The 13,361-nt window shown below is 42.0% G+C and overlaps 1 protein-coding gene across 7 annotated transcripts in view; it reads left to right on the forward strand.

Annotated features, from left to right (window-relative positions):
* The first annotated feature begins 570 nt into the window (after positions 1 to 570).
* The window catches only part of LOC116333404 (endothelin-converting enzyme-like 1), a 52,986-nt gene continuing 40,195 nt past the window's right edge, over positions 571 to 13,361 (forward strand). For 5 of the 7 annotated variants that reach the window (XM_039622323.1, XM_039622327.1, XM_039622329.1 and 2 more), the window contains exons 1-6: positions 571 to 756; positions 8,908 to 9,144; positions 9,249 to 10,121; positions 11,593 to 11,661; positions 12,175 to 12,285; positions 12,441 to 12,533. In XM_039622323.1, the coding sequence (XP_039478257.1) occupies positions 9,264 to 10,121; positions 11,593 to 11,661; positions 12,175 to 12,285; positions 12,441 to 12,533 (1,131 nt within the window). In that variant the 5' untranslated portion in view covers positions 571 to 756; positions 8,908 to 9,144; positions 9,249 to 9,263. The remainder of the gene's footprint in view (positions 757 to 8,907; positions 9,145 to 9,248; positions 10,122 to 11,592; positions 11,662 to 12,174; positions 12,286 to 12,440; positions 12,534 to 13,361) is intronic. The other 2 variants (XM_039622324.1, XM_039622325.1) reach the window with 2 other exon arrangements.

The following is a 13,361-nucleotide window of genomic DNA, read 5'->3' on the forward strand; positions in this document are numbered from 1 at the left end:
TGGGCTGGTAGAATCGGCGATTTTAATTCAAAACTCCTTCAACGCTGTGTGAGGGAAAGCTGAAAAGCGATTAATATTACAGCAAAGTGAACGGCAGGTCTGATGTTGTTTTGAGCAGGTTTCAGGTTATTTTAATGTGCGTGGAACTGCGCGCCACTGCATGAGTCAGCAGTGGCTGCTTTTTCTAATGAAATGAGAATTTTGTGATGCTCATTGAGTCTCAGAAGTCCATCTTCTTACATAAGAGATCAGAATTAACGGTAATGACTGAGCCAGTATATTAAGTTAAAGCATTTGCACCAGCATGAAAATGTACCGAGTGTGCTTTTGGTTTTATAATCACTTACCGAAGTAGTGATTATTTAAAAGTAGCGCCAATTAGAGAAAATGTTAAGTGGACTAAAGGAGGAACATCTGTTTGTGCCTAAGTGTGCATGTGTGTGTCTGTGTGGACCTTTTTTCGTTAATGGACCCCCTCCTCTCTCTCTTCTCTCTCTCTCTCACTCTCCCTCTCTCTCTCTCTCTCTCTCTTTTTCCTCCATACATCGGAGGCTGTGAGCTGCAGCGGCAGCAGAACGCGGTGCGGATCCCGGTGTGTGCCGATGTCCGGAGGAGGAGTGGGGGGGGGAGTCGGATAATCTAACCAGATCCTTCAGAGGAGTGGATCTCTTCCCTTCACACACACACACACACACACAGGCAGTAGCGGCTTTTTTTTTTACATTCCCAGCAGGGATTTTAATTGACTCACCACAGGTAAGATCTTTTTTGCACAAGTTTCCATCAGTCTGTGGATATCCACACCTCTAATGAGCGTTGTGAAACTGCTCCTCCCTCAGAGAGCCAGCCAGGGCGCACCGTATGTGTATGTGACGGCAAGCTGGGACCAGGGGGGTGGGTGGTTCTTATAATTCCAAATCTGATCATTTTGTGTGTTTTCTGAAACACGAAGAGCGAGGATAGCGCGGGAAAGTGCCACAGATTAACTTGGGAATCACGTCTAAGTAACACACCCTTTCAACGAGAAGTCTCTGCTCTTTCGCCACGCACGTGTGCTTCTAGTTCGCGGTGTGTCTGTGCGAACGTGGCCAAAAGTTTTGTGGGCAAAAGTAAAAAGAGAGAAATTCATGCGCGAGATGCTGCGCGTGGAAGAGACTTTAATTGGCTGCTGACTGAGTGCGTTCTTTTCCGGTCGAATGACGCGTCGTAATTATACCTGCATGGGCTCGCGTGCGCTGGTCAGACAGGTCGGTGTGCCTCGCTGACTGTAAATGCAGCCCGTGTATCAGGCTGAAATTAATAACGTGCACAAACCTACTAAGGATTAAACTTGGGAATAAATGACATGTGTATGAGTTCTCCTCGCGCACTCACAGCAGTTCATTCTGCGTCTTTACGCCCTTTTTACTCACTTTTCGCAGCGCCAGAAAGTTTTATTTGTGTATTAGCGCCCCTGTGCCAACAGCCACCCTGCAGACAGAGGTCCATACATGAGAGAAACTGCTCTGCTCTGGTCAGAATTCCATCTAAAATCATAAAAACCATTTTAAAAAATCGTTTTTCTATCATGAAAATCTGGCACCATGAAGTACGATTTAATTTATTTGTTTATTTATTGTAGTTTATTTCTTTAAAAATATATATATATATTTTTATATATATATGGTTTTATATATATATATGGTTCTTTTCAGCGAAATCCACCAAAAGTGCTTAACTAATAAAATAAAGCAGATCAAATAAATGTTTGCCTAGATCAAATTAAAACTGTAATAATCCTGATGTTTGAACTGTAGTTTGGCACAGTGCTGGAAAAGGAGAGCCTGGGGACTCATTAAAGATAATAGAGTTACAGTATGTGAGCACTTCATTCCTGCCAATGTGTGTGTGTGTGTGTGTGTGTGTGTGTGTGAGAGAGAGAGAGAGAGAGAGAGAGCAGGGGGTGGGGTGGGGGCTACTTAATTTTTCTTCAAGATGACTCAAACTCATCTGTTTTAATAATAAAATAAGAATAAGAAGCCCAGTGTGTTCCTTTAAAAAAAAAAAAAAAAAAACAAGTTCTCCAGTAAGTCTGATGTGGGACATTTACTCCATATACACAACATATAAGTAGTTTTTAAAAGCAGCACAAAGGAGGCTTTGCTTGGGTACATGTCTAAGTCCCGTTACACTGCAGGACCCTTGAGCTGTGTGTCCAAATCTGTAGCCCATACAAACGCACCGCAGCACTATACCCTTGCCTCTGGCGACCGGCGATAAGGCTGGTTTCCACGCTGAACCTTCAGAGCACCGTGAAGCTTTTGGGGCAGGCTCTGTGACCACTTTGATTAAGGGATAATAAGTCCATTTATAGAATGCTTTCAGGTGACGTAACTCACCCGAGCAGAGATAAAAGTGGCGGGGAGGGGAGAGGGTGCCGCTAAGCTGTTATTTCTGGGCAACACTAAATATCCTCACAAACTACAGTGAAGGCGCGGCAGGAAGTTTGCTCTCTGTCAATTTGTATTAATATGAAGTCAAGGTGGGTAAAAAGCAGCATCCGGAGTAGGGTTTAGTTTTGTGGAAGACAAGTACAGTATCTCAAACTCCTATGCCAAAAAAAAGTTTTCAGCTAGGAAATGAATATGAGGGTGTAGCTCTTCATGTATTTGTAGATGGGGTCACTATTTTGCTGCCATTTATTAATGGGTGAATGCATAACACTGGCAGAGCTGGTATTTATGGCTTTAATCTTAATGGTCTTCCTAGTAATCGTTTAAGCAACTTTGCAGCTCTAATGCCAGACAATGTTTGCCCCAGGTGACATTCCATCTCGCTAGCAGCAAATCTGTCTGCCTCCTTAGACCACGGGGAACACTTTAGATCTGTTGATGTGTTAGTACAGCTCATGCTGATACACAATGAGCATTTGATATGCTCGTTTTAGGAAATGAGGAGTAAATAAATCTACACCAGTAAAATTGCCTGTCCACATTACTGAAATCAGTTAACTCACACCAGTAACTCCACATTCCAAGCCCAGTTATAGTACTTTGATCCATCTACAGTGGTGTGAACCTGACCCTGATATGATTGGAGGCCTCTGCTTATTGATTATGTATTGAGCTCCTCTCAAGGATTTATTATTAGCAGTGAGAAAAGCAAGGGGAAGGTCCATGCAACCTTCAGAGTCTGCAGTTTGCTTAAAGGACAACTTCATAACTTTAAAATTGGCAATCTCCGTGGTCCTCACAGTCCACCCATGAGGGCATTCACAGAACCGCAGTTTCATATGTAAACACTAGCACCTATACAAAAGCAGTTTTTTGTGCACACATCACTGAAGCATCTTTCTTACCAGCAAAACCTGGAATTAGAAACGGATCCACCTAAGCGCCGGGATATACTCAGTCAGTTTTAGTTTGTACAGCATGTTGTCTGGCCACAGTGGAAATCAAATGTGTTCACAGCTGGCTCAAATCACCCTCAAAAAGAAGGGATAGACACTTAAAACAGACCTATTACGTTCGATTTAAACTCCATGGTTTTATTCCTGGACTCCTGGACTGTTAGAATTGCAAGATTCTGTTCTTTCTTATGAAAGACTTTTTTTGGCCTTTTTTTCCCCTCAGTTCCCAGTCAGTTACAGTAGGTCGCTGCCCCACCCTGAGCCTCATTCTCAGAGAGGACTCCCCCCTTTAAAAAGGGATTTCTTCATCCCCACCACTGCAAAGTACATGCTTCTAGGGGACAACAAGATAGTTGATGCGCTCTCTTTAATAGTGTATCGTCTTTACTTTATATTATGAAGTGCCTTGGGACGAATGCTGTTACCTAAATGGAACTAGATTGAATTAAAGTTCAGATTAATCTTCAGCCATTTCATACTGGGCCTTGGTACATTCCCACAGTTCATCTACTCTCTGAAACATGCTATTTTTAGACTGCTGGTTTACTTGTGGTTCCTAAGATATTTAAAAGTAGAATTGGAGGCTGTGATTTGCTGTGATTCGGCTCTTTACAAAAGAACTGAATTGAATTGAATTTTATCCCCTCTATCTTGAAACTAAGAGTTGAAAGGCAGGTGGGAGGGACTTCTGTGCTCATAGTTAGAGCTGTGTGCCTTAGATGGCCATATTAAGCAAAACCTCTTTCTGTGATGTCATAAAGGTCCAAGTGAAGAAAAAACTGTCTGAAATTAGTGTTTTATAGAAAGTTGTAGAAATAGGTTTGGCAAATTTTGAAAACTAGAACTACAGTAGTTCTGACAGAATAAGCTTGCCACAACGGTGTGTTAGCTTACTGTCCCCTTAAGTAAGATCCCAGTACCAGAAATGGTACCAGACCACCCTTAGAGAACCACAGCTATCAGAAAACAAAAGGCTATATTTTCCTTATAAGATTTAAGGGAAATGTTTGCCCAGTGACATGGTGCTATGCATCAGCATGGGTGTGCTTTTGTTACGTGGATGTAAAGTGTGTGAGTGAGGAAAAAGATAGGGTGTGTGTGTCTGTGTCTGTGTGTGTGTGTGTATGTGTGTCTGCTGCTGCGTTAGTATACCTCTCAGATATTAGGTCCTGTCATGTTCGATAAATAGCCATTTATCACACATGCCTTTCTCTGCGATGGTACCCGCAAGATCCAATCCATTAGCCATAAGCTGGATGTCCACTCAGTGTGTGATGGTGTGTGTGCACATGTGAGTGTGTGTGTCATAATTTATTATAACGCGTAAGGAATTGTGACACAAAGAAGAAGATGTGTGTGTGTTTGTGTCTGCAGCTGAAAGAGAGAAGGGGAGAACTTGCAGGAGGAGAGTGCATGGTGTATAATTTTAACAATAATTGGATTTTATTTACATTATAATAAATTATGTGCATGAAGTGCAAGAGGGTAATAGTGATCAGTTACAGTTTTATAGATCCAGCATGTTTATAGTGTGTGTGTGTGTGTGTGTGTGTGTGTGTGTGTGTGTGTGTGTGTGTGTGTGTGTGTGTGTGTGTGTGTGTGTGTGACAAAGCAGAAGATTGATGGATGATAAGTTACATTGACAATGACACTGCACAGAGACACACAATCCTTCACTTTCACCCTATTTTTTTCTCCTCTTTCAGCTCACTTTAGTTTGTCCAGATCTCTGTGCACACCACTAACTACCTCTGTTGTCATACCTTCCCCTTGGGTTAAGAGTTTGGGTATCATCCTTAGCAGTAATCTTTCCATCACGGCACATAAACAATATCACCTGGTCTACCTACCTTCATCTTCACAATATTAACCCCCTTTGTTCCTCATTTATTCTCCACAGCCATACCTGTCAATGCTCTTGTCACATCTCATCCTGGTTACTGTAATTCTCTTCTCCATGGTCTTTCTCATGAATCTCTCCATAAACTGCAGTTGGTTCAGAATTCAGCTGCCCACATTATATCCCGAACCACAGCCACTGAACACATAACGTCTGTTCTTAAACAGCTCCATTGGCTTCCAGTTCACATACCCATTAACTTCAAGATCCTCCTTCTCACTTTCAAAGCCCTTCATAACCTTGCCCCTCTATACTTATCTGATCTTCTTAATACTTACCCTGTAGCACACTCTGGTCCTCTTCAGCTTCTCTTTTGTCTGTTCCTTCTGCTGCATCTGACTGCCATGAGACTTAGAGCCTTTAGTTGCTCTGCCCCAAGATTTTGAATTGAACTTCTTCCAGATCTCCAAACCATAAACTGTCTCTCTATTTTTAAATCTCATCTCAAAACCTGTTCAGAGTTGCATAGCCTTCATTATAGCATGGCCTTTGTTACTGTGATCAGTTTTTAAAAAAAATAATTTTGCTTTGTGATTTTATTTATTTGATTATTATAATTGTATATATGGTTTTGAATGCTGTATGTATACAAGTTTACTTTGAGAGGTTTGAAAGGCACCTACACATGAAATGTATCATAATTATTAAATCCAAATTGTTAGAAAACCTAAACATTTATGATTTTAAAAAATGTAAAAAAAACATTTATTTACCATCATGTAAGTCAGACCAGCCACCAACCTTACATACAAGCATTCAGGGTCAGGCTTTGCTGCAGGTAAAGCAGTTATAAAATAGGAAGAGTTCACAGCCACACTCAAAGGCGAAAGAAAAACGCTGGCAATCACAACGAGAGGATATCACTGGGCGAATGGCGCGCAACAACTCTGCTTCATTTTTCACAGCTTTTCAGCAGCAATGTGAAGTGGATGTACACTTGTGCAAAAATTGTTAGACACAGAAAAATGCTGGACAGGAGGATTTTCACCTATTGAACATTTCTGATAAAGTATAATGTTAACTTTAGACCATCCCAGTAAACATTTTTCAAAACAATGTGTAAAACCGAGGCATTTGTCATCACCAGTCAGTAGACAGAGGAGTATAGCCAAATATTTTCCTCATGATTTGGTACAGAAAAACAATGCTAAAAGAGAGTACTGGACAAAAGTTCCAAAATATGACTCCAAATAAATGCTGCTGTTGCTAACATAATAACCAGCTAGCAAGTATTCATTTTTTATTTAAAAGATAATATATCACTGTTGCATTGTCAACTTGCCAAAAATCCATTCTTGTAGGCGTAAAGTGAGAATGTGATACACTGTCGTGTAGCAAGTTTATTGTTAAAAGTGAAGTTTCAGATCTCCTTGAAGATACAGTGTGAGAAATGAGAAAATCCACTTTTCATCTGCAATGTTAAAAACATTCCAAAAAGAAGGATATGTTAAAAAGCAATCCAGCCCTGTCACTGACAAGCATCAGCGTATAAGCATGCAGTTTCCTCTGGTTTCCCAGTTAGATCAGCCCATTTATCCAGTTTGAAAACGCCAAGATGGCAATGGCCACAAACCTGAGCTCTGCTTCAATGGTGTCTATGACCATTTTATATATTCAGTATCTATGCAACTATGCTTTATGTTTCTGATAAACAGAAAAGCAGAGGCAACCCAGCGGACAGTGTTTAGGACACTAGTTGAAATCTTGACTGCCTAGCCCGTTCCTGTCACTGCTATCACCAAGCAAAGAAAAAATTCTCTAAAAAAGATTTTTCGACATAATCTACCTCACTAAATTGCAGGCGTGACACACGAATTAACCATCAACTCTGGACACTGTGGACACTATGACCATATGTAAGGCTTTGTTTATTCGTTGCTTTCCATTTTGTTATTTGGTGCTTGCTCCAATGTCTTGCTGCTTCCTGCTACTGTCCCAAAGCATGAATCATACCTTTATTTAGAGTTATCCTGAATGAAGGCATAATCAGAAGTTAAGAGTAGATACCCTTCCAATAAAGATGGCTGTATTTGTTCAAATATGCAATTACTGAAACCGAAAGTCCAGATCTCTGCAGTGATAGACAATAATGTTATCCCTGCACCGCGCATGCACACTTTCTACAGTATTGTTTTTGTGAGGCCGCCCTTTTCCCACTAAAACTCAACATTTGAACCAACTCATCATCCATCTGCCAAAGAATGGGGAAAGCTATACACCTGTTAGCCTGTAAAGCCTTCTTTAGTTGGTTTTATTTTTTGCCCTTCTTCCTTTGCTTGCTTTTTCTTTTCTTCTTGTCTACATACAGCATTCTTATAAGGCGAAGGAGAGCTGTTTAAAGTCATCAGTGCTGAAGTTTGCTATCCTCAGTGGAGATAACAGGGATGAATATTTACAGGTAGCATTCGCAGCTTTCAGCAGGTCCATTGTGCCTAGCCACTAAAAAACAACCTCTGTCTCACTCTCCCTCTCTCTCACACACACACACACACACAGACTTGGGCACACTTACAAGCTGTGTGTGTGTGTGTGTGTGTGTGTACATATATATATATATATATATATATATATATATATATATATTCATAAACAGGAAGGCAGATACAACACAAACATATCTGATATCTGAAGTGACATTAAGAAAGAAAAAGACCTTAAAAGAAAATGCCCTCCTTCACTTTTACTTAGAATGACAGGAAACACTGGTCCACTCTTTGCTGACGTATTAGCTCGGTCCACAGCAAGTCAGCTTGGCATGTGTGTGTGTCATCAGGTGGTCAACTGCCTCAGTCCTTCTGCAGTAATAAATGTTTTGTGTCAAACTGGACTGACTCACCTATCTTTGTCCATCTGACTCTCAAATCTTTGTTCCAAGTCTTCTCCATTGAAGTCAGTGGGGAGACATAGTTTCCCTGTGCGTTTACCATCACCAATCAATTCAACAACTTTAGCTGAAAAACTGACAGAGACAAAGTGGGGGAAAGTGTTGTGAAGCAGATGCTGTTTCTGTCATTCTCTGCTTTTGTACTTATAGATTCAATTTTCCGTCTTTCTGTCACCCTGTGTTTTACATTAACCAACAGGGAGCTGGCAGGCGTGTAAGTAAAAAAGTGACATGGAAACTGCATTTCTGCAGCTATATTAAGGAGGAAGGCATTTCCAATTCAGTTTTACTTCTTCAAAATGATCAGAAACATTGGTCTGCTCACAGCAGGTGTATTATGATGGTCCACTCATATACGTTTGGCAAAACAAAGGCAATACATTTTATCTACCCATCTGCAATATTGTAAAATTTTACATCAATTCGGACTGAGATGGGCTAAGTTATGGTGATTGCCACACCTATCTTTGCCCAGCTGATGCTCAAGTCTTTGCTCTCACTTGCCATTGATCTGTCCAAAGCCATAATTCAGTTTGGGGGCGCATCGTCTCCCTCTGGGTTGACTATCACCAATCAATCCAACAGCTTTAGCTGACAAACAGACGGAGACAAAGTGGGGGAAAATGTGGCAAAACAGATGCTGTTTTGTCATCCTGTGCGGCTGTTATCATGGATTCAATTTCCAATCTTTCTGTCGACTTACAGCCCTGCTCTCATTTCTATTTTTATCGACAGGTGACCTGTAACTGGTTGGAGAGAGAGAGAGAGAGAGAGAGAGGAGAGGAAAACAAATGGAAAGGGAGCAGAGGGGAGGAGAATGAGCAAGAGAGAGCGGGACCCGAGAGATTCCTCGTTAACAATGGAAGTCCCTTGCTCTGCTGGCTTTTGATTCAAAAAGAATAAAGGGGACTTTTCCTAAAGAAGGCCAATAGGATTATTTTGACATCAGTTGAGTGTTTTGCCCCGTACAAGGTATTCATGCTTCTGCCTCGGTAGGAGTAGTCATAAAAGCACTCTGAACTCAAAAATAACTCCAATTCCATCCCTTTCTCTTCCTCTTTCTCTTTGTTGACTAGAAACTCTACTTTAAGATGGAGAAGACGTACTCACTAACAGCCCACTATGATGAGTTCCAGGAAGTTAAATATGGCGGTCGCTACAGCAGCGATATCCTCAGTAATGGTATGACTCTTCATTTGGGGGGCAGCTTGGACCGTCACATGGGACGAAGTCGGGGAGGGACCTGGTCAGGTGGTCGAAACAAAGATCCAGGGAGCACCGGCAACAGTGGGGGCCTCCCTCGATGGAGCCGGAGGGAAATCTGCCTCCTCTCTGCACTGGTCTTTGCTGCAGGCATGTGTGTCATCCTGGGAAGCATGCTGGCACTCAAGTACATTTCACTGGACGCCCACCAGGACATGCAGTGCCGTCAGGACTGCCAGCGGAAACGCTCCCTCCTGCGGGCTGCTCGTTTTGTTCAGGCCAATATCGACCCAACCATCCAGCCATGCCAGGATTTCTATTCCTTCGCCTGTGGTGGTTGGCTGAGGCGCCATGGCATCCCAGAGGACAAGCTCAGCTACGGCATCATTACCGCCATAGGAGAACATAATGAGGAGAAACTACAGCGCCTTCTGCTGGAGCCAATTCGGAGGCGTGGGCCCAACTCAGCAGAGCGTAAAGTCAAGGAGTTCTATCGATCCTGCATCAACATCCAGGAGATTGACAAGCTGGGGTCTGACCCCATGATGGAGGTGATAGACAGCTGTGGAGGGTGGGACCTGGTGGGGGCTCCCCCTGGTGCTGCAGGGTGGGAAAGGGAGGGTGCACCACAGAGGCCGGACTTTAATGAGCTGCTCTATAGGACGCAGGGAGAGTACAGCACTGCTGTCTTCTTCTCCCTCACAGTCAATGTGGATGACAAAAACTCCTCAAGGAATGCTATCAGGGTGAGAACTTGTGAGAAAACTCAGTCCATTTGAAAATGCTTGTTGTGTGAGTTTTTAATGGTATTAAAAAAATTGTGGATTTTTTTCCAAATACAGTGCAACAATGGCACAAAAGGTCCAATGGAAGTCTAAATTAGACCCGAACTTGCCTCTTTACCGACATATTATTATCATTAGTGCTGTCGAAACTGGCCAAAGTCATATTAAATTATTTATTTATTTATTTTAAAAAAACTCTCACAGAATAAAACAATTTAAATATTACATTATGTCCACATGAGGGCAAACTAATAGAGTCAGGGATTAAACTACCAGCTTATGATTAGTAGACGGCAGCACTACCTCCTGAGCCAGAGCCTTCCCAGATAAACTTGTTATTCTTCAGACCCCAATCGATATAGGATTTTGCAGATCATGACGAAATTTGGTGATTTAAAAATGAGATTTTCTAGTATAAAAGCATTACATCTTCTTTTTCCTTCAAAACAGATTTATCTTAGAATTTGTTATCTGTAGTGATTTACTTACTCGTTCATACTCTGCAGACTCTGCTCAGATCAGCTGGTTGTTGTTGTGTTGTAGAAGGACCTCTGGAGGAGAAACTATGCAAAGTCAACACTCGTAACATTGAAGGGTGTTTCTGTTCTTACATTTTAATTTTCATTTATGGTCCGTTAAAAATTCAGATACTGATAAATCTGCAAATAGCTAATATTGGCAAATAAAATCAATTTGGTTCTATCATATTTCAGCTGTTCAGCTGATATCAGTCTATTTATGTTCCAAATTAGGGTACAATACTACTTGCTCTCTCTTTCTCACCAATGGTGTGTTTTAAGGTAGCTGGATCTACAGTAGGCCCACAGCATAAAGCTGTTTCTACTTTGGCGCCCAGTATGGGGTAGATAGAACAGAAATCCAGCTTTACCTGTGAGACAGAGAGCCACCGGCAGTGCTGCTTTTTTCTTTTCTTTTCTTTTCTTTTTAATAACTTTTTTATTTTATATAATTTATAATTTTCACATTCAAATGTCTAATTCTTTATTCTATTTGTAGTTTTTTAAAGCCCCTATTTTCATTTGACCCAGGATTCATGCATAGGTCACATGTTTAGATTTTAGTCAGAAGACTATAAGTGTGTGGAGAGTTTTGTTTAGTTTTTTTTAAACCAAAACTTCTGGATAGGATTTTCAGAAAACCCAGTAATATTAGTTGTCAAACATCTGCAGTTTAATAAAAGATGAATTACTCTGTGTGAATTATTCATTAAATGTTATAAATAATTCATGTTTAGCATACAGTGTGGAGAATGGTTTGTAAATGTTACCATTTTTGCAGAGTATCAAATATTAATCATCCCTTTGAATATGTACCAGTGGGGTGCTTAGTAAAACATATGACTACATGGCAGATAAAAAAAACATTAAACCCTCCTGAGCTTTTGACTGAATGTGTCCATATGTTGGTGCAGATTGATCAGGAAGGGCTCACACTGCCTGAAAGAAGTCTCTACCTGGGCCAGGATGAAGATAGTACAAAGGTGAGCTTGCTTCTATCTCTTCGTCTTTCTCCCTCTGTTACCACCCACCAGTATCTCTCCATTTTTCCTCCTCCATTCCTTCTCCCTTCCTCTCATTGCTTCCCTGATTCTTCTTCCTTCCACTGGCCTAAATTTCATCATCATTTTATCTCACCTCCTGTTTGACCCCATCCATTGACTGCCTTCTCGCTTCTCTCTTCTTTCCTTCCTACATCCTCCGGCATCATCTTTTTCTTTTGCTTTCTTATGGTTCCTTTGCCACCCTCCCTTCCTCTTTCCCCTCTTTCCCCCATCTTCTCTCCCTCAGTCCTTTCCTCCTTCTCTCCTCCTCCCATCTGCCCTATTGACTCTTCATTCGCTCTTCTTCATCAATCCACCTGTTTTCCTCTGTCACCCACTGTGCTGTTGTTGTGCTGTCCACTTTGCCACATGTCACCGCCGTCTCCGGACATTATTGACGATGTCTCAGCAGCACCTCCTGTCTATTAGCACTGATATCACTCTGTTTCTCAGATCCTGACGGCATACAAGGGTCTGATGGAGCGCTTGCTGAGCATGCTGGGAGCTCACAACGCCACACAGAAGTCCACAGAGATTATACAGCTGGAGACCCGTCTGGCCAATGTAAGCTGATTGCGTGTGTGTGTGTGTGTGTGTGTGTGTGTGTGTGTGTGTGTGTGTGTGTGTGTGTGTGTGTGTGTGTGTGTGTGTGTGTGTGTGTGTTTCTTTTTTCACATGAATGTGTGTGCAGTGCTGAGTAAAATTTCCTCTCTTTCCAGATCACTGTGTCAGAATATGACGACCAAAGAAAGGACATCAGCACCATGTATAACCGCATCACCCTTAGGCAGCTGCAGCGTATTGCTCCCAGCGTGAGTAGTTCACGTGCATGTACAACCAGAACATACATACTATATATATGTATATGTGTGTGTGTGTGTGTGTGTGTGTGTGTGTGTGTGTGTGTGTGTGTGTGTGTGTGTGTGTGTGTGTGTGTGTGTGTGTGTTGGTGCATGCACATTCTGGGTCGAAGCAGACGTGATGGATTAAGATTTGAACTCCAACTGAGCATTTTAAGTAGTGTGGCGAGTGTGTGACTGTGCAGCCAGAGGCTGTGTGTGTGCTTGGGGAGGGTCGGTGCAGTGAAGCACTACATACACACAGATGTACACATACACACTTAGACACACACATACATAGACACACAGAGGCCTAAGTGATTCACAAAAGCTGTCCCCCCTGCAGGGGTGGACGAGCAGATTGAGGGACAGAACGAAAGAAGAAGGTAGAGAGAAAATGAGATGGTGTTTTGGGGTTGAAGTGAGGGAGGGGGGTGAGAGGAAAGGGAAAGACACTGGAGACAGTGGGAAAGATGGAGAAAGAGAAGGAGGAAGCTCTTCTGTGAAGCAGCGTGTACAGTGACAGAGAATCCTCACTATGTTTCATGGCTGAGGGATGGCTGAAGGGGGAAGCTGGAGAGTTGGAAACTGGGCATATACTGAGAGGGAGATAAGCAGTTTGAGTTTTGGTTTCTCAGCCAAAAAAAGAAAGAAAGAAACTCCACACACAGTTTGAACTTGAATGTGGATAAAAGGGGTGTGAGAGATGCTGAGGAGAAAAAAGAGGGACACATAGGAAGAAGCATATTAGAGGCTTGAGATTCGATCAGAGGCTGCTGCTAAATCGCTTCAGTGTGTTGT

Source organism: Oreochromis aureus, linkage group 14, assembly GCF_013358895.1.
Source record: "Oreochromis aureus strain Israel breed Guangdong linkage group 14, ZZ_aureus, whole genome shotgun sequence".
Taxonomy (NCBI): domain Eukaryota; kingdom Metazoa; phylum Chordata; class Actinopteri; order Cichliformes; family Cichlidae; genus Oreochromis; species Oreochromis aureus.